The 20,342-nt window shown below is 44.4% G+C and overlaps 3 protein-coding genes across 12 annotated transcripts; 2 read left to right on the top strand and 1 right to left on the bottom strand.

Annotated features, from left to right (window-relative positions):
* Positions 1-919: 919 nt before the first annotated feature.
* LOC125956397 (centromere protein F-like) lies at positions 920-18,386 on the bottom strand. 3 transcript variants are annotated; one of them, XM_049688223.1, is made up of 3 exons: positions 18,192-18,386; positions 1,762-4,547; positions 920-1,456 (listed from the first exon to the last, which is right to left on the bottom strand). In XM_049688223.1, the coding sequence occupies exons 2-3, from the start codon at positions 4,447-4,449 to the stop codon at positions 1,127-1,129; spliced, it is 3,018 nt and encodes a 1,005-aa protein (XP_049544180.1). In that variant the 5' UTR covers positions 4,450-4,547; positions 18,192-18,386; the 3' UTR covers positions 920-1,126. The 3 variants fall into 3 exon arrangements, with proteins under 3 accessions (XP_049544180.1, XP_049544178.1, XP_049544177.1); XM_049688221.1 differs by having other exon boundaries at positions 18,211-18,386; XM_049688220.1 differs by lacking the exon at positions 18,192-18,386 and adding an exon at positions 6,329-6,458.
* Positions 4,714-15,428, top strand: LOC125956396 (huntingtin-interacting protein 1). 8 transcript variants are annotated; one of them, XM_049688215.1, is made up of 13 exons: positions 4,714-4,793; positions 8,645-8,946; positions 9,084-9,505; positions 9,592-9,653; positions 9,734-10,480; positions 10,556-10,665; positions 11,034-11,072; positions 11,340-11,853; positions 12,152-12,522; positions 12,965-13,436; positions 13,872-14,119; positions 14,242-14,495; positions 14,607-15,426. In XM_049688215.1, the coding sequence occupies exons 2-13, from the start codon at positions 8,914-8,916 to the stop codon at positions 14,995-14,997; spliced, it is 3,663 nt and encodes a 1,220-aa protein (XP_049544172.1). In that variant the 5' UTR covers positions 4,714-4,793; positions 8,645-8,913; the 3' UTR covers positions 14,998-15,426. The 8 variants fall into 8 exon arrangements, with proteins under 8 accessions (XP_049544172.1, XP_049544171.1, XP_049544176.1 ...); XM_049688214.1 differs by having other exon boundaries at positions 4,735-5,709; XM_049688219.1 differs by lacking the exon at positions 4,714-4,793 and adding an exon at positions 6,467-8,148 and having other exon boundaries at positions 12,227-12,522; positions 14,607-15,428.
* Positions 16,537-18,161, top strand: LOC125956398 (4-hydroxyphenylpyruvate dioxygenase). The gene is made up of 3 exons (XM_049688224.1): positions 16,537-16,718; positions 16,809-17,876; positions 17,962-18,161. Exons 1-3 carry the CDS (start codon positions 16,716-16,718, stop codon positions 18,034-18,036), a joined length of 1,146 nt encoding a protein of 381 aa, XP_049544181.1. The 5' UTR covers positions 16,537-16,715; the 3' UTR covers positions 18,037-18,161.
* Positions 18,387-20,342: the final 1,956 nt, after the last annotated feature.

Raw genomic sequence — 20,342 nt, 5'->3', positions numbered from 1 at the left:
ATATTCAACGATCAAATAAACGAATAAAGACAATAAATAAGTTCCTTCATCACAGAAAATAGCATGAAAACCAGAAATGACAGAATGAAAAACAGAAAAAACAGTAATCCACTTAAGAAGCTCGCACCGCACTCCGAATTTTGTAATTGTAGTTTATAAATTTAAAGATTTGTCCAATCATTCTTACTAACGCATGGCATACACTTACCAGGCACTAGAAGCTTCTTGATTTTGTGTCAATTCGTGGCGAAGATGATAATTACAGAATCTGTCGTTAAATTTAAGACATGTAATTTAAGAGTTAAGCAATCACGTGTTATGTATACTGTCATTACTGCTACCCATAGTTTATAAGTGCAAAATCACTAATACGTGAGAGGGCATTATCGACAGCAACAAGTACAATCTACCAAAAGAATGAATGGTTCCTTAATAGTTTAACCAACTCTGGCTGATTGATAGATGAAAAGGTTTGATATGATTGCCCAAGAACCCGTTTCGGTAAATGTTACTTTATCCCTCATTATTCATACCATGATTGCTGCAGTTGCTATACTCTACTTTAACAATACTTTCACTCTAGTTGAAAGTTAGCAAAATAGCACTATAACAAAAAGCCTTTACTGCAATCGAGCGCAACAGTTAAGGTGGAATGTGTTTCTGTACCTTTTCACGACCATTTCGATACTACCTGTCACATTTTAAGGAAAGGAAACGTTGCACAAACTAAGCATTCATATGCTTGCTAATGAACAACAGAAGATCCAGCTGAGTGTATCAGTAATAACGCTTGACTAGAAAATAGAAATCCGTTATAGTATAAAGCTTGAAATATACATCTCTTCGATAGTATATGATTGGCAGATACAATTTGAGTTCAACGCTTAGCTGTTCCTACAGCCTAGGTTTCACATTTTCCTCCCCCCCCCCCCCCTCTCTCTCTCTCTCTCTCTCTCTCTCTCTCTCTCTCTCTCTCTCTCTCTCTCTCTCTCTCTCTCTTTCTCTTTCCCTCTCTCTCTCTCTCTCTTTTGCTCACATTATATGATTTAGAACTTTTCATCAACCTGATAATCATTACTTTTTATATAATAACACTAAGACATTGCGGGTCTTATTACCCCTACACTCATCTACTTCCGTAAAATCCATTTGCGGCATCGTTCAGCTCTTCCATCAGCGATAATGGGAAGCGTGCATCGTGCAACTGATTGGGACGGTGTTGCTGCTGCTGATCAGATAGCATAACCGCTTTAAGGTTATTCATCTCTTGTTTCAGGGAAAACACGCACTCTTTTAGCGGATTGAGAGAACAGCTTTTACGGGAGCTCTCTTCTACCAGCGCCTGTAGTTGATCAATGTCCAAACTGGATGGTGAAAGTGATTTCAGATCTGGACTGGTAATGGCGGTAGACCGTTGACCACTGCCACTATTAGAAATTTGCGTTTGGTTGATATTCTGTTGGAGTAACAAATAATGACAGAAACAAAATATAAAGTCAGCATTAGTGTTATTTGAACGTCTATAGAAGTGCTATCCAAATATTCTTGAAACAGTGATACTGTTAACAAGTTCAATTCCAAACAAAACGGGTAATGATAACGATTTAATTTAATGGCAACATAAGGTTGTGGAATAATTTTGTGGCACAAAAATATGCTTCAGAACACATTTTGGATTGAAATATGTAAATAATAATGTGGAATATTTGTATGACAGATACAAAAAAAGAAGATGAATCGATTCGATGTACTTCTACTCACCTGTAAACTATTTCCAACCATATTCATCATGTTTCGACGCAGTTCTCGAACCTCCGCCTGTAGCTCATTCTTTTCTTGTTTTTCCAGTAGAATCGCGTTCTGGAGGGATTGAAGATCGTGGAAGAATCGTTCTTTTGAAGCTGCCAGAACTCGTTCGGAATCTTCGTACAACTTCAATCGTTCATGGGCTGTTTCAAGTCGAATCTCCTGGATACGCACTAAGCGGTTCAGTTCGTCCAGTTGCTGCGTAAGGCTGGACTCATTCGCAGCCACCATAGTGGCGGACTGTTGCAGCGACCGATTTTCGTCCACCAAACGCTCTACCGTACGCCGAGAGTCCTCAAGTTGTAGGTTCTTCACGGCCAGCTCAGAACGAAGCTCATCGGCATCCGCTGACTGCACTTCGACTGCCAGCTTCCAGTCACACGATGCCGCTTCCAGCTGTGCAATCTTTTTTGCATCCATCTCTACCTGCTCCTTCAGCCGTTCGTTCTCCTTGTGCACCTGCTGCAGTTCGTGGAGTTCCTTAAACGTCAGTTTCAACGAAGCCCAAACATCACCGTTGGACATAAGTCGGCAGTTGTTCTGCAACAAGGATACCAGTCGATCCTTTCCAGCCCGTAACATTGTTGCTTCCTGTTGACAGGATTCGAGGTCCGCTTCCAGCAGTAAGCAGCGCTCTCGTTGTGATGCCATATCGCAACGAAGATGTCCGCATTTGGCGTGTTCCTTCTCTAGCTCAGCAACCCGTTGCTCGCTACGTTCCCGTTCCCGAGCACACTCTTTAATCTTTTTCAATAACGTTCGATTGTTTATCTCGTAACGCTCCAAACGGCGCCGATTATCGCTCTCGATAGCTTTCAGCATTGTACGAAGATCGCGCATATTTGCCTCATCGATCTCTGCATTTGCACGGCAACTCGAACCATGCTTTGGGCACGCCATTTTACTGCTGCTCTCCACTTGGTCCGCACTTACGTTCAGTTCCCTGGGCGTAAGATTTCGCTCCAGGTCCGTAATGTTCTGTTTAAGCAGAGTAATAATCGCTTCACTATGGCGAATAAGCTGCGGTTTGAATTGAGTAGCTCCGGTAGGGTCCGCCGCTGTTTGAGTATCGTCCACACACTGACCTAATTTTAGCTCCAGGTCGTAATTTTTCGATTGAATAACCCGAAAATTCTCCAGAAGCTGGTCCTCTTCTCTAGGCGTCCACATGGTCACGGGTAGGTGACTGCTGGTGAACCGACGCTCTAACTCACTATTCCGTGTGCGAAGGGATTTCAATTCGCATTCCTGTACAGCCAACCGTTGGCAGGTGGAAACAAAGTTTATCGATAAAACTTTAACCTGCGCTTTCAGCTGTTCAACGCCGACCTCTATCTGTCGTTTGGTGAAACACTCGCGTGCCAGCTGCGCACTGAGTGTCGCAATTTCGCTTTCATGGCGCCGCCTCGTTTCCCTGCCACTAGAATTCGAACCTAAATCATCGGCCATCAAGCATTGCAGCCCTTGCAGGGTTTCCTTTTCATTTTTGGCACATTTTATGAGCTGCTGCTGATGATCTGTAAGCGATCGGTTGAGTTGATCGATCAAAGTGTGCAGATCGAAATTTTGCTTCTCCAGGTGCATATTACTAGCGGAAAGATCCGCTATTCGTCGATCTGCGGTTTCCTTAAGCAATGCAATTTCCTTGCTGGATTGTACTCTTAGTTGCTTAGTTGCTTTGGAGCATTCCGTACAAGCAGACCTATCTGTAGACTCTTGTTTAGTTATTGCACTCTTGCAATCCTCCCTTGCGGCGCACAGTCTTCTTTCCGATTCTGCTCGCTCTCTATACATCCGATCAGCTGTGGCTGAAAGAGCAGCTTTAAGTTTGGCATTTTCATTTTGGCACCGGTGTAACTCCTCGCGAAACCATCCTTCTGATTCCTTCGTCCTTGAAAGCTCACTACGACCATCGGCAAGCATCGCTTCCAGTCTCCCCAGCTTCGTTGAAAGGTTTTCATTTTCACCGTACTGTTCGGCTATTTTAAGAATCAAGTCCTTATTGGCCTGTTTCTTGCACTCGAATTGCACGGTTACATCAGCCAGCTCAGACCGCAAACGGTGCAATTCACGGTTACTCGCATCGCCCTGTTTCACGCGAGCAAGTTCCTTGCTCAGCTCATCCAGTTCCTTCACGAGCTCATTCTTTTCCTCCACGAGTTTGTCCAGCTTTTTGCTCCAGTTCAATCCAATTTCATTGCGTATTTCGTTCCACTTGTACTTGTACGTCAACAACTCGGTTTTGGCCTGGTACAGCTCAGTGTTCAACTGCACAAACCGATGATGGAGTTCGCTGCTCCCGGCATCGCCATCTCCGACAACGGCGGACGCCTGCTTGCTTTTGATGCTCGAATCGGATAGTGAAAAGTTACCGGAATCGTAGTTACAAGCGCTTTCATCCAGCTCGCTGAACACGTTGCTGGCATATCTCGCCGTTGGGCGCGGTGTGGACGAAACACTAACAACGTCGTTTTGGGTCGCCTCCGAACCATAGGAAAGCTGAGACGAGGACGGCGACGGATGCAGTAGCATTTGGTGCCACGTTTGTCCGGCTGTGCTGGATCTTTCTTTTTTAGCTGGCTCAAGTGCGCCTCCCCTTTCCGTGACATCATCATCATTCGCAGCGCAAATCCGTTCGGACATAGCACGGGGACGCTGCTGGAGCGGCAAGTATCAGGCTTGGGCACAATTCACGTACTCTCTCCCATGCTCGTGCAGGGCGGCGATGGTAATGCGTTGCACTAAAAGAAGAAAAAACCGTATCGGTAGTGCAGGCTCGGAAGGAAAGTTAATTTCTCGCCATCAGTAGCTGCTGCGATTCGAAAGGACTTGTTCCGCTGAAATGACGTAGCAGACTGTGGAAAACGTAAACAATCGCAGCTGTCAGACGCCTTTTTGACAGTTTGCATCACGAAATAGCGGGCCGATTTATTTTTTCTCTTTAAAATGTGCTCCACTTAAACAGCAAATTATCCTGCCTCCAGCGTGTAGGTATCAATGAAAATGTTTGCCAGAGAATCCGATTTCCTTCCAGTAGTGCCCTGTGATAAATCGAGTGCCACTTTCCGATCGTTCCCAGCCATCGAGGAGGGGCTCCGCGGGTTGTTTACAAAATCTAGCTAGTAGAAGTGGTGGGTCGAATCAACAGGAACAGATTGGGAGGTTGCGATTTGAACGTATCTTTTCATGGCACGGACAGCGCATTCAAGATCTGGCACAGGCTCAGAGAAACCCGAGAGCGCCTACCAAGCGGGGTGGGGCCCGAGCAGCAAGCGAAAGGTAGCAGCTGGCGAGCGATTTCGTTTCCACAGCAGCACACCGCTATTCGCAAGCGCGGGCTTCTCAGCTGGCGGCAAACCATTCACGTCCGGTCCATTCAGCAGTGGTGTGATTCAGTTTTCTAGCTTCAGCTAACCGATGATCGTCAACGTGCGTGCGTGCCGGCGCATTCGTTCGTCACCTAGTGTCCACAGAACAGGTGTAGGAGTTATGTGCAACCACCATAACGGAAGCAATCTACGACCATAATAGCAGTTGCGGTCGCTGTGCAGTGTTTCGAGAAAGGGAGTTTTGTCTCCGTGATGTCTGCCTTTCGTTTGATTTCGCAAGGATAGAGTCAAACCAACGATTCGTGCTAACAGGAGAACCGATTGAAACGATTACCAGACAGACTAAGCGCGACATATTTTAATTCAACTTATTACACATCGTTAGTGCCACGGAACCGACGCCCTTCCGCTGAACGTGCGTACATTCCAGAACGCCTACTTGGTGCTCGTAATCGTGTATCGCCGTAGTAGTACGATTCCCCCCGCTTCCATGGCTTCGCTATCGTTACCACGAGTGCTTCAAAATCGAAAATCGCCAGTCGACATTGAACGAGAACATCTCGTCAAACATTTGGTAGGCTACTGATGAATTGGTATTCAGTGCACCTAAGTAACTTTTTCTGTTTGCTGCACTGTTGATTTTTTTACTAAATGCCACACTATAACGCTCGCACAAAACACTAGGTCACGTACCGCGTACAGCCAGGTAGATTGCTGCAGAAACACCTGGTGTGAGTCACATAAGCGACAGATCTATTCATTCATTCCTATCTCGGACGGACGCAAGTGTGTCGCGCAAAACCCATACACAAGGTCGCGCATGGAAATTACATTCCATTTCAACGGTGCTGTAAATACTGGTGTTCTCAATCAAACAAACAATGCATACACCTCATTTCCCGATTGAAACAATCGCTAGTTCGTTAAACTCACACTAGTCATATGTGCCCAAGTGCGATATCCGTCTTTGTTATCACCATTTATGAATTCGCTTCCATACACACAGAGCATGGGCTTCCGGCGTGGCGCAGGGAGCATAGAACGGTACCGAGATTTGGGGTAGTTTTTAACCCTTTTTCCACTGAAAGTTTGACTCGATTTACACCACAAATGCCACCGAAAGATGATGACGATGACCGTGACAAGTCCATACACTTTTGTAAATATCTTCAGAACACTCTGTTCTGGCTTACCTGCCGATCTTTATTTTCACACAGAACCATAATCTATCAAATTCACGTTTTGACTTCATTCGACGAGAAATAATATCCCATGTTTGCTTTCTTTTGTGAAAGGAGTTAGAAGAAAGCAACTCGTTGAGCTTCTTTTTACACGTGCCTTCGTGCAATCACTGATCTCATCATCTTACAGCAGCATTGGCTGCAGTTTCTCTGTCGTGCCTCAAAGTGCACATTGGAATTTTTCAATTGCGACGGGCAAGAAAGTGAATTGAAAACAGCAATCTCCGAAGCCTCCACTCGCTATGCTTCAGTAGGTTCATGGCGTAGAAAAGTGTGAAAATTCCTAAAACGCCATACACTTACAGGGGAGAAAGAAATCGCACAAAGCAAATCTAGCCGAGGGAAATTCGGGCAGCTCTGGAAAGAAAGAGCGATATAGCACATTCCGCTGTGTGGTAAAGCGATAAGATCGCTTCGAAAGTGCATTAGGCTATGGTACCACCAAAATCCCTACATTAGTTGCACAACCAGAGTATGCGCATCGTCTATCGTATGATTTATTATGGTTGTTAAAGTACAGCAACGTTGCATAAAATGAATCGTTTTGTCGGGGTGAGTTTACGGAGATACATTTCCGTTTGTATTTCTGTTTTACAGGTGTAGTAATCGGGTCCTTCAATACTCTACGGGTAATATCCCCAACCGTGCGTTACTGTCGCAACCACACTGATTATAACGCTTCAGTAATCGCGAGAGCCATGAATGAGATTGCAACTTTGTTTTGATTTCTTCCTCTAAATAGTTATTCACGCTTATTTGTGTAATACGAGCGCCAACATAGCGTATAACGAGCGCAATAAACTCCGATTTTGAATGAAAGTTTGGCTGATTTGTACATGCAGTGCAGCGCCGTTTGCTTAAGCTAATTTATCCCCCTTAAAATGAATTACCTTTCGTTTTCCTATTTCCACGTGGAATTACTCACATCGGTTACGAAATCAATAAGCCCATTTGTAATTGCGAAGGAACGCAATGCTGGGTGCGCCATAAGGAAAACAGCCACCAATGCTTCCGAATCAAATGATTCATTAAAATGATAAAGAGCCTATGGTATATCCATTAAACATTGAAAGAGACAAAGAGTTGTGCCTTGCTTAGTGTTAAGCAGCAATTTACAAGGTTCGTCTCTTTTTATAGATATCCTTCCAAAGGCAGAACTCGAGTTGCATTGATATATTATAATACTATTGATTATGATTATAATATTGATAATTTTGGAAACGCTATGCAATGTTTTTCAAACTCTTATACTTAAAAGTACACATGCTTCGTCACCGCAACGTTTTTTTTATGAAAGCTTTATCTATTTTGCTATCAGACAAACCGACTGATTAGATAAACCATTTATCAGGCCAGGTATTTTTTTTCTTCTTGCTTCTGTGAGTTGTCATTGAAAGTCCCCATAACAGGTGTAACACACCGTTGCACAAATCCATTTCGTCAGTAAAGATTCTGATGGTACTAGGAAAGGTAAGGAGAGTCTTCTGCATTCTGACGAGAGACTTTAAAAGGTGCTGTGCGTAAGAATTATTACCTCGCATTACCGGAATACGAAGAAAGACAAACCGGAAGGTTGGGCATCGACAACGGAGCAACCGGAGGGGGGCAGTGTTTCCGATCCATACCGATCGATCTGGGTGAGGCCTTTGAGGCTTAATTCAATTTGTGCCCAATGTGCAAGGGAAGTGAAAACGCAGTTAGCATATTACTAACGAGCCACAATCGTATTCTGGCGATGATAGACTGTGTGTGTCAGTGCTCATAAAGTGCTAGTAAGATTATACTTTTGATAAAAAGAAGCTAAAATCTATTAAGATATAAGATTTTCCTTCATGTTAAGAGCGTATGTCCGTTTGAATTTGGTTGCATATTCAAAACAAATTCGTACCGGTCTTCACGTTTATGAGTTGGACGATTGTGCGATATCCGGGGAGTACGTGAGTCACCACCACGTATATTATCGATTTGTGAAACAACCGTTGCGATGATTCGGTACACAAAGTGATAACGGACAGGTCTTTCGCCCTTGCTTATCAGGCGGCGAACCTAGTATCTTCATCCTGCTCTTCCGTTGTGACGGATATGCATTGAGATCTCCGTAGAAACGTGTGCTTTCTTACTAGGTGGACATTGCCTATTCTGACAGATGCGCCTTCGTCCCGAGGCGCCTCTCTCAACAGCAGCACCTTACACTCTAGATATCTAACTTGAGTGATAGTGTTACCACAATTTATCGTTCCTTATTATTTCTTATATTTTCTTCTATAGTAATAAAAGGTGTGAAATCATATTGCTTGTTTCCGAACGTTTACCCATTGTGTATAAAGACAATCTACATTACTGCCGGTATTAGAAACTCTTTAATGCCGGGGTGTGGGTTTCACATTGTAATAATTTTACCATCAAACCGGTCGGTGGACGTAGTTTGTGCAAGTGTTATCGATCTTATGAACAACAGTTGTACATACATCAAACTATTCAAAGGATAGTGAGGGGATTTGCTGCACCAATAACACCCGATACCGCCAGCGACAGCCATGTCTTTAACGGATAAAGAGTACTATAATTTGGTAAGTGTCGATGTGTACAGAAGGGTTTTTTTTTATTAACCACGTATTACCATTTACCTTAACGTGTTGCAGAGTGTTGTCATACTTCGCACGATTTACAGTTGACTACCTGTGACTAACGATCTTTCGTTTTGCAGAGTATCAGCATATCAAAGGCGCTCAACAATGTGGAAATGCCAATCAAGGGGAAGCACGTTCGTGCTGCAATCATCGGAACATTTCACAGCAATGGCGGCCATGCGTTCTGGGCCATTGCCATTCGGCAACCGATTCAAGACAATCGAATCGTCGCATGGAAATTCTGCCACTTGCTGCACAAGATTCTGCGCGAAGGTCATCCCCTGTGCTGCCAGAACTCTATGCGCCATCGTGGCATGTTGCTAGAGGCCGGCAAATTGTGGGGCCATCTGAACGATGGCTACGGCATCTGCATCAAGCATTACACGAAGCTGCTCGTTACGAAGTTGGAGTTTCATGATCGCAACCCACGCATCCCCGGTAGTCTGTCATTACGCCAGGGAGATCTGGAGAAGATCGGCGAAGGTGATATTAACATTTAGTAAGTAATGCTGTCGACATACGGCGGCTTATGACCCGTTTAGTGTTAAACTGTTCATCATAATGTTGCCCTTTGAAATGTTCTAGCTTCCAGTTGGCGGTTGAAATATTCGATTATCTGGATGATATTGTAGCCCTGCAGGCCACAAGTATGCCGCAACCCCTCGATATTAATCAAGTCTATCAAGCTAATGCATAAAATATGTTCTCCAATCTCTGCGCTTTGCAGTATTCAATTCCATCACAACGTTTTGCGTGAGTTCCATGACATCGCCCGGTCAGTGTCGATTGGCGCCGTTAATCCCCTGCATACAGGACTCGAATCCGCTCTACGATATGCTAGTACGGGTCATGTTCAAGCTGCACGCCAATCTTCCATCGGATCTGCTGACGGGTCACCGACAGCGCTTCAATACGCTTTTTCATCAGCTCAGGCAGTTCTATGGTCAATCGCGTAGCCTGCAGTATTTTGTCAATCTGATCACGGTACCAAAACTACCGGAAGCACCGCCCAACTTCCAGCAACAGAGTGACCTTGGCAATTACCAGGCGCCGGTCGTTGTGATGCCGGATAGCGATCCAACGGACAACGAGCCGGAACCAGTGGTTTCCAACTTAATCGACACGGCTGAAGCTGCCCCACCGATACCGGAGCTACCGCAACATAACCACCAGCATGATAATCACCAACAATCCGTTAGCCAGTCGCCTGTTGTGCCGATAGCACAGGTCATTGAGCTGGAACGATTGATTCAAGAGCGAGACGAATTGGTGCGTCATTTGCAAACCGAAACGCAGCGATTGTCGAATCACGTCAAAGCGATCACCTTGGAGCAGCGGGATGTGCAATCCCGGATGGAGGAACAAATCGGGGCTTTAAGGGCTCAACTAGCCCAACGCCATGATGAGGTAACGAATTTACGCTTCCAGAAGGAAGAACTGGAATTGCGCGCCCAAACTGCACCGTCGCTGGAACGTAAGTTTACTTGTATTATGGGATGAGCATGATGATCATGATCCGATTGATTTAGCAATGTTCATTATCCAATAGAACGAGCCCAAGCTGAGGAAGAACGAGCGAAAGCCAGTGAGGAAAAGTTCCAAAAACTTAAAACGATGTACACGCAGATCCGCGACGAACATGTTAATCTTCTGCGGCAGGTAATATAACACAGGTGGCGTTTATACAAAGCACTATTTATAATTTTTTCTACACTCACTGTTAATTCAAGCAATTTGTGATGTGTTTGTGTGTGTGTGTGTGTGTGTGTGTTTCTGACTCAAATATTGAAACACGAAAGATTCAATTATACTGAATATCTCCAAAACATGGCCTATTAATTTTTGCACTAAAGCAAGGTCATCAATTGCTCATAGTTAAAAGTTTAATGTTTTAAACTGGCAGTTTGGTGAAGCTTCAGTTTTATTTGGAAATGAAACTTTTTCAAAAAAAAATATTGCTTTCATTTTTCCGTGCTGCATGCCTTTTTGGTCAACATGAATATTTTTACTTTCGGTTCTTATCATAGATGAAGTTTGATCAATATAGGATCAATTGCTACAGGCAGGTTAGTAAAAGATGGCGTTTTTTTTAATAGCAAACGATAAATCGTTCCATACGTAGAAAACTATTTCCTGTGACAATATTAGCTCATAGTACCATGTGGAGCTAGTTATACAGTATCAGTAGAAAAAAAAAATCAAACCCGTAAAATGCAGAATTAGAACAATATTGCTATTTGAGTGGTTGGTGAGATTCATTCAGTTAACACCATCATTCATCATGTTATGGTTCCCCTTTTCTTACCGCACAAACCCCATACTCACTCATACAGCATGGCGAAATAAGCAAACAACTGGTCACATCCACCGAGGCAGCGACTGAAGCCAACAAAGCCAAAGCTGAGCTCCAACGGCAGCTGGAAGAGCTCCAGCAAAAACAGGCCCTTGTTCAGAATGCATTGCAGCAAAGCTCGAACGATGCACGCCACGAACAGGAGGCTATCAATGAGCAGTTACAAACCATGACCCAAAAGTGTGAATCCTTGCAAAGTCGATACGACGAAATGGAGGCATCACGGCAGGCCGAAATCGCCGAGCTACGCATTGGCGTGGAGCGACTGGAGACGGAAATCCAGACATTCCAGCAAGACCGCGAAACACTTTCAACGGAAAAGGGCAGTCTCGAGGAGCGTCTCGTCGAAATACAGGGAGAAAAGGATGAGCTAGCACTCAAGTATCAAGAATGCATGTCTAAGATTGATGCTCTAGAGCTAAAGACTGAACACTACGCTAAGGAGGAAGCTTCCTTACAGCAAAGCGTTAGTGCAACTACACAGCGAACGGAAGGTAAGTGCTCGCTCCGGAGATGTCTCTCTGGTTTATGCGTTCAGGTTCTTGGGAGGCATACCGTTCATTAGCACAAAATAATGACTTTGCAAATGTTTTTTTTGTGTTATATGATTAACTTCTTGCATGCACTACTAACCCACTTTATGGTTCACATTCATAGTAAGTTTTAATTTTAATGAATGGCAAACGATTAATTTACAAAGACTACTGTATGATAATAGCTAAATTCGTCCTATCCAACTGATTCAAATTAAACAGATAACTCACTTTCTTCTTTCATCGTACGTAATCACAGAATTGGCCGAACAAATCGAACACCTTCGGATGGATAAATGTGCATTGGAACAAAAATGTTCGGATTTGCAAGCAGCCAAAGAAGCACAGGAAGAGGAATTTAGACGTAACCAAGAGGCAGATTTGCTTCGCTTCGACTCGATGAAAACGGAATTAAGCGAGCAGCTTACGGCTCTCGAAACGACCAAGGAGGCAATTACCGATGAGCGGCAGAAAACATTGGAGCAGCTTTTACTGCTGCAAAATGAAACATCACAAAAGCAGACCGAATTCGAATCGCTGGTGACCGATCTGAAGTCGGTGATCGAGCAGAAGGACCACGAGTTGGAAGAGCTTAACACCAAACACCGAGAACTGGAGGAAAAGTATCAGGTAAAACCATTCGAAAGGGAACGATGGGCAGCCTGTCTGCTTTCGGGAATCATTAGTCGGTGATTCGCTTGCATACATGCAATCAGTGAAACAGTACAAGAAATTAATTTCAATTGTTAGAAACACAAATGCTTGTACTGTGTCCATCATCCCACGCCGAACATGTTTCTATCGCACTCATATTTGCATCTCGCCAAGCATTTTCACTTCATAAATTGTGACTAATCGTTAAAGCATCGGTAATCGGTATTATCGCTTACATTCATTACAACACGCCCCTTTAGCTAGAATTACATATCGGCTAACAAACTAGAGTTAACAATGTGCTTGTCCACTGTTCTGTAAGTGTCGTAAAAAATGCAACGCGAATTGAAATAATAACATACTTTTACCTATTTCCGGCGCTCGCGATGATCAATGAATTAAAAAAAAAAAACACCAGAGTCTAGATGCAAATATGGAACGCTCAGTAGCAGAAAAGGAAGCAATCGAGTCTGATCTGCAAGATTTACTACACCAACAGGAGGAAACGGAGCGAAGGTTACAGAGCGCCCAACTGAAAATTGGCGAGCTAGAGACGGCACTCACCGATAGCCGAATCAGTGGTGACACTGCTCTACGTACCCTGCTGGAGGCCTGCATTAAATCATCGGAAAAGCTGACGGTGCGAGCGCTTGGCGAAAATGAGATGCCAGGAGCTGGCGGTACGCCAACCTACTTTTTGATGATCGCTGAAGAGTTGCAGGAGGTATTGACTAAGCTAAAAATGGTACACGAAAACTATCTGAAAGATAACTCCACCAACGTTGAATCGTTGGCGCGCAAAGTTATCATCGGAGCTCACTTACTGGCTTCAGCTCACGTGCAAGGCATGACCATCTGCAACAGATCAGCGAACATTGAAAGCGGCGAACGTAAGTTTTCTACTTCTTCTAAACGCAATAGTTTACATTCTCTATTTTACCAAAACTTGCGAAAATGAACTTAGCTGTTGAAACGAACAATTTATCGCTTCATTATACACGCTAAGTAATTGTAGTGCACTAAACTGAAGCATAATTAATAGATTTTTATAGGAAATTTAATATCTATACTTGCTAAAAAAAATAGACAAACAGTTTGTTTATCTATATTCTTAGATGGATTATTTCTTTCATTTCTTAATGTTATATGTTCCATCAATGTACTTATTGAAATTATTTTAATACTTTTTGCTGCACACTATTATTTTATCGAACCTTTTGTGAGTATTGTGATATGAAATTTGAAATGAACAATCAACGGAAGCAAAATAGTAGGAAATGTTTTATATACTCTATCTAATAATTGCTTTTCAATCCATCCTAAAGGCATAGCGGAAGAGATTAAGAAGCTGGGCCAGTCTATTACCAGCCTATTTCAGGCGCTTCAAAAAACAAGTGAATCCGATGCCGTAAGCGAAAGGGTAACGGATCTCAAATCAAAGCTGGAACAAGTTACCACAATGATCGTCGATCTTGGCAAGCAGACAGATGGAACTGAGAATTTGGGTGATATGGTCGAGTCTGAACTATCCAGCATGGATAAGGCCATTGAAGAGGCTGCGGCCCAGATTCAGGTAACATTGTAGTTCGCGATTTTTAATGCAAAAACACACAATCGATTAGAAACTGTAAATCACTACTTTCTTTCGTTCTCTCTCTCTCTCTCTCTCTCTCTTTCTCTCTCTTCGTCCCAAAGGAAATGCTGTCGAAATCGCGGGCTTCCGATTCTGGCATCAAATTGGAGGTTAACGAGAAAATTTTGGACGCTTGCACGAACCTCATGCAAGCGATTCGTATTCTGGTGCAAAAGTCCCGCTTGCTGCAATCAGAAATCGTGTCGCTTGGCAAGGGTACTGCATCGGCTAAAGAGTTCTACAAGCGCAACCACCAGTGGACCGAGGGTTTAATTTCCGCAGCTAAAAGTGTGGCACAAGGGGCTAACTTCTTGGTGTAAGTAGTAATAGGGTATTGAAATATGCCATTTCCTTACTACTCACCATCCATTGTGCCCGCATTTTGACGCAAACTAATATCGTTCTCTCTTTGCCATTGATCAAACAGAACCGCAGCGAACAAAACGGTAGCAGGAGGAGCGAAACATCAACTGGATTTGGTTGTGGCCGCACAGGAAATCGCTGCTTGTACCGCTCAACTGGTCGTTGCTAGTCGTGTGAAAGCACCGCGCACCAGCTCTAACCTGACCGCTCTCGGTACTGCCTCGAAGAACGTAACACAGGCGACGGGCATCGTGGTAGCAACTGCCAAAGATTGCAGCCAACGGTTAGAAGATTCGCAAGATCTTGATCTCGGTACACTGACGGTACATCAAGCCAAAACGAAGGAGATGGAAATACAGGTGAAAGTACTCGAGCTCGAGCAGGCGCTCCAGGTTGAGCGCATGCGTTTGGCTTCATTCCGGAAGAAAAATTATCACCAACCGGCCGAAGAGTGAATTCATTTTTCGCCTCAGCACTATCAGGCACTTTTCTATGATTTTGAGGAAAAAGTACAAGCAGAAAGAGTGGTTCTACACTACTGATCAGTCTATTTTTATATAAATTGAGCTTCTGTTTTTTAAACATCTCGGAACGCCAGTCATTTTTTAAGTAAAACCTAACAGAGGCCTTTGGCAGGACCGTGCCCATCGATTGCGTTCCGCCGCGCTGCGAAAGCCATGAGGCATCCCCTAATGCATTGTAATTGCGAATACGTAAAACTAGCGCTGTTAATTTATTAAGTTTCTCCACGCGGCATAATGTTCCCCCGTGTGCTGCTGTTAAAATGATAGTTCAATCAACAAAGGGAATACAATAAAAATACAAAACCAAATCCCAAATCCTATGAACAGGCGCAGGCTGTCTTGCGTGTTTATTTTGAATGCATTTGTCGATTTGTTTTGCTGTGTTCCACGAGAGAGGTGTGTGCAGAGAAGAATTCCAAAATCTGAATATCCAAATTTCAACCTAAACCGGTCCGACAGGAGCCGGTTTGTGGATGGATTCTGACTGATCTTCCGATTCGCCCAATCGTGTATGTTTTACCCCGGCAGGAGACACACAGTATCTAAATGAATTGGGATGGAATGAAGTTCCCTGTCCCGCTCTGCATACAAAAAACACGCTGTTTCATCCACGCTACATTAACTAAATATGGCGCATTCGGAAAGTGTACTCAACGGTCGCAGCATACCCTTGCCCATTGTTCACAGTTAGTCGTAACCAACGACGAAAACAACAACAACGCCAAGGAACCAGTTTCCATGGCTTGAATGATTTACATGCTCGTCAATGGCGCAGACGAATCGCGTAGCGCATGTAACTTAAAAGCCACATTCTGGAGGCTCGTCCTTCGCTACGGCAACAAGCGCCAGCAGTCAACGATCACACCTGGGCTAAAATGCTCGCTTGCAATTTGAATATTGTGTCTTACTTCGACCCAATCTCATTAAGCATGCAACGATGAGACGCAATGTAGTCTTTGCTGAAATCGAGTTGAGATTCTTGGTCTTGCTAGTAACAACAGTAAAAACGCCATGGTTGCACCACGTGGTGACAATTCATGTGTTGCGCTCAGTATGCCGTTTCCCATCCCTTCCCTTATCAACGCGAGAAAGTTCTAAACGCATCTGACTTGTCGTTCCTGCGCGTTCCACCGACGGCCAGGTACTCCGCCAGGGCTGATGGGACCGGTTTTGGAAGGCCCGTGCTTGGCGACATCAGACATTCCTCTATTCTATTGACTAACCACCGCGCAGTAACCGACGATAGATGAGATAGCCGTTGGGAACAGCGATCGTTCTTTAGTCGCAAGAAAACAAAAACTCGTCCAACTCGGTTCCCTCAAGCAGCTGGCAGGACATGAACAGGGAAAAAAAAAAAATACCGGACAGTCGCGTGAGGTACAAGTTTCTGCGATGATATGGAAACTATAAAAGACTTCTCGATGAGTGAGACTGGAGTCAGTGATCGAACAGAAGTGAAACAAGCACATATTAAGAGGTGGTTTCGAATTTGAAACGTCGTCATCATCGCGGCTGTGGAAAGGAAAAGGATTATTGTTGTTTTATGGTAGTGTGACCGGGTGGGTGTGTGTGTGTGTGTGTGAACTGTAGAACGTTTGGTGCTGGTTTTCTCTTCACGACTAGTAATATAAAATTTCTTCCAAAATACTATGGTGAGTTTGGGTGTTCTGTATCTTGTCTTAACCGTAGATTATGGGTTAATGATATGTGCGGATGATGATTTTTTTTTTTCATCATTCCAGACCACATATACCGACAAGGGTCCGAAACCGGCCGGTGGAAAGTTTCTTTCGTTTGATCATATCACGTTCTACGTGGGCAACGCCAAGCAGGCGGCCAGCTACTACACGACCAGGTTCGGTTTTGAGGATTACGCGTACCAGGGTCTTGAGACAGGTAGCCGAGTGTTGGCCAAGCATGCCGTTCGCCAGAACCGGATCGTGTTCGTGTTCGTGTCCGCGTACGAGCCCGGTCACCGAGAGCTCGGAGATCATCTGGCACGTCACGGAGACGGAGCTAAGGACGTTGCTTTCGAGGTAGAGGAGCTGGATGTGATCGTACGAGGGGCGAAGGAACGGGGCGCAAAGATAGTTCGGGACATCTGGCAGGAATCGGACGAACATGGTACGGTTCGGTTTGCCACCGTCCAGACGTACGGTGACACCGTGCACACGTTTGTCGAGCGTAAAGGGTACCGGGGCCGGTTCCTACCGGGCTATCGAGCACCACTGCACGAGGATGTGCTCCTGCGTTCGCTACCACCGACACGGTTGGACTTCATCGATCACGTGGTCGGTAATCAGCCGGACCTGCAGATGGAATCGGTAGCGGCCTGGTATGAGAAAGTGCTCCAGTTCCATCGTTTCTGGTCCGTGGACGATAGTCAGATACACACGGAGTACTCGGCTCTCCGTTCGATCGTGATGACCAACTACGAGGAAACGGTAAAGATGCCGATTAACGAACCGGCCAAGGGAAAGAAGAAGTCGCAAATCGAAGAGTACGTCGAGTATTACGGCGGAGCTGGTGTGCAGCACATTGCGCTAAACACGAGCGACATTATCGGTGCCATACGCAACCTGCGTGCCCGAGGTCTACAGTTTCTCTCTATCCCAGACACCTACTACGATCAGCTCCGCGAACGTCTCAAGTCGAGTGGCGTCAAAATCAAAGAAGATATGGCCATCCTCCAAGAACTGAAGATCCTTATCGATTACGACGAAAACGGCTATCTGTTGCAGATCTTCTCCAAAAACATGCAAGACCGCCCGACGCTATTCATAGAGGTGATTCAGCGACACAACCATAATGTAAGTATGCTCCATACCATCAGCCGCTCTACCGGGAGATCCGGGGAATTTGTATAACATATTCTGTTTCGTCTTATTTCCACAGGGTTTCGGGGCCGGAAATTTCAAGGCTCTGTTCGAAGCTATCGAGGCGGAGCAAGAAAAACGTGGCAACTTGTAATCAACGATCAAACATGCGCGAATGTATGTCAAATCTGCAGATATTTGAGGTTCGGTGAAACCGTTTCTATGCATATCTCTATTCAATAAAGCATTATACAAAAGTAAAATCGACATCGCTACATAAATACCGAAACGCATACATAACATACTAACCTTGCTTTAAATAACTTACCAACCAATGAAAGAATAGATACCATCTGGGTTCTCGTTGAAGCGTTGTATTTGATGTCCTTAACAAACAGTAGTATGTCTATTCAATAAACATGGCACGAGCTTTTGATCATCTCTACTCCAATATCGTGTCCGTGCATGGCATATGTGGTATTGCTTTCCCCATTCTGGGCAGCCTTATTGCGATGGAAGAAAATCCGGATTCCAAAAATCTGGTGGAGTATGATGTAGTTGCAACATTCGACAACTGCGACAATTTTTTGGCAACTTCGATCGTACGGTTTCTACCGGTCTACCACAATTTACGTGAAACTTAAACAACTTTTTACAATCGACACACAGCGGATCGCTTGAAGGTTGCTCAGATTTGGATCGCTTCAGTTGTGCCACTTCCTTTGGAGGATTATCCCTGTAATGTAGAACCCGATAGAGCAAAGATAGTTTATTAATATTATCTTTAAAAAAAATTATGAAAGATGATACGATACCAGATGCCCGTCTTAAAGTTGTTTGGTGCTGTTTCCGATGTTTGATTGTGTAGTCCATGCTGTTCCTTTAGGGCCACCAAGTTGTCATTGGATGGTTGTGAATCCTTCACACTAATGATCGATTCCTGGCTGGATGGTTGCACTAACTCGATTTCACTAATATCCGCTTCGTTCGAAATTGCATTAGGCAACAAATTATCGTTGTTGGGTTTTCTGGAATCAGAGGAACCTGTGGTTTGAGCCACCTGCGATGGTGGTTCTTGTTTGATTTTCGTTGACACGTTGCTGGAGGATTGCTTGCTATTGCTTTCTGCTCCTGCGCAGAACGTTCGGTCGATATCGGCTAAGTCATCTTCACGGCGGCATTCCGAAATGTTTGCCGCCTTAGCTTTGATTGCATCCCCAGTTAAGCTTAAGCCGCATTTATTGACCGTTGCTGAGTTATCTTCCTTTGTCACCATAGTCGACTGTTTTCTATTCTTCCAGTTTCGTGTCGATTTATTCTTATGCCCTGTGGAGGGTGGCGTGGGAACCACAAAATCAATCATCCAAGAGTCATCCTCTATTGGTTTTTCCGAAACTTCTTTTTTCGTGGATGCATGATTAGCAGAGGATTCGGTAAAGGCTAGTTTTGTCTGTCGCAGACGGTTAGGACTTTCGCACAAAGAAAAGAAACGTTTGACACTGACCGGTGTATGTTCTTCCTTGGGAGCTATGGTCTTGTCGATGGGAAACTTCTTGGATGTCCATTTGCTATTGGCCATCGTTGGGCTGGAAGATGCCGCAGGACCGATTTCATCCACCGAACTTGCGCCAGCCACGTTGCTTAGTACACTTTTCCGTAACAGGTTTCCCTCCCATTTGCCCTTGCCTTGTGGTGGGCTTTTCTTTACAGCTACGACAGGCGATTTTACTCTATTGGACACGTTATTGCGAGATGCTTCGCTTGACACTGAGAGCGCTTCCTTTTTGTGCGGGCTTTGCGAACAGGCAAAAAAGGACTCTTCTGAATCTGCTATAATATTCTGCTCAAGAACGGACGAGCCACAAACGGAAGATTCCGGATCCGATTTGTAAGGAAATATATGAGAATCGTCCACTGCCGATACATTCTCTTTGCGTGCACAGAACGATGATTCGGTGGATCGAATCTTGCGCTTCTTTACCGGAGAAGAAGCAGGACTCGACACTTTACCGGACTGCTTCCGAGCCGTTAGTTGCAGTTCAAGCCTCTGCAATTCAGCCGTGACCACCTTCGTCCTATTGTGTATTTCTAAAACAGTATCCGATTGAAGTTTTTGTACTTAGCAGGCAACCGACAGATATTTATTACTTTACCGAAGGCATTTTCAAGAAGACGATCGAGATAAACAAACAGATCATCATTCACTTCCTTAAACTCGCTGTATTTCGATAGCAACTGGCACAAATTCATCATGTTTGATCACTCTTACAACCGACGTTTCTATTCCATTTCTATATCTATTAATAAGTGATTTGCGCATTAACAGGACACGGCACAACAGGATTCACGGCGCAACACCAAAAATCATTCGCGTGCGAGTTTTCCCGCGCTTGCTCTGAGTACGGGGGATATGACAGTGTTTTTTCGCAACTGGACGCAACAACAATTTGCAACTGGATT

The sequence above is a fragment of the Anopheles darlingi genome, chromosome 3, assembly GCF_943734745.1.
Source record: "Anopheles darlingi chromosome 3, idAnoDarlMG_H_01, whole genome shotgun sequence".
In the NCBI taxonomy this organism is placed as follows: domain Eukaryota; kingdom Metazoa; phylum Arthropoda; class Insecta; order Diptera; family Culicidae; genus Anopheles; species Anopheles darlingi.
This window is presented reverse-complemented; position numbering and strand designations above follow the sequence as displayed.

Coding starts and splice junctions, on each gene's coding strand:
- LOC125956396 (XM_049688215.1), top strand. CDS start 8,914: ATGTCTTTAACGGATAAAGAGTACTATAATTTG. Junction 9,654..9,733: donor TGTAGCCCTGCAGGCCACAA/GTATGCCGCAAC, acceptor TGCGCTTTGCAG/TATTCAATTCCATCACAACG. Junction 10,481..10,555: donor AACTGCACCGTCGCTGGAAC/GTAAGTTTACTT, acceptor ATTATCCAATAG/AACGAGCCCAAGCTGAGGAA.
- LOC125956398 (XM_049688224.1), top strand. Junction 17,877..17,961: donor TTCAGCGACACAACCATAAT/GTAAGTATGCTC, acceptor TTATTTCCACAG/GGTTTCGGGGCCGGAAATTT.
- LOC125956397 (XM_049688223.1), bottom strand. CDS start 4,449: ATGTCCGAACGGATTTGCGCTGCGAATGATGATGATGTCACGGAAAGG. Junction 1,457..1,761: donor TGGTTGGAAATAGTTTACAG/GTGAGTAGAAGT, acceptor TTACTCCAACAG/AATATCAACCAAACGCAAAT.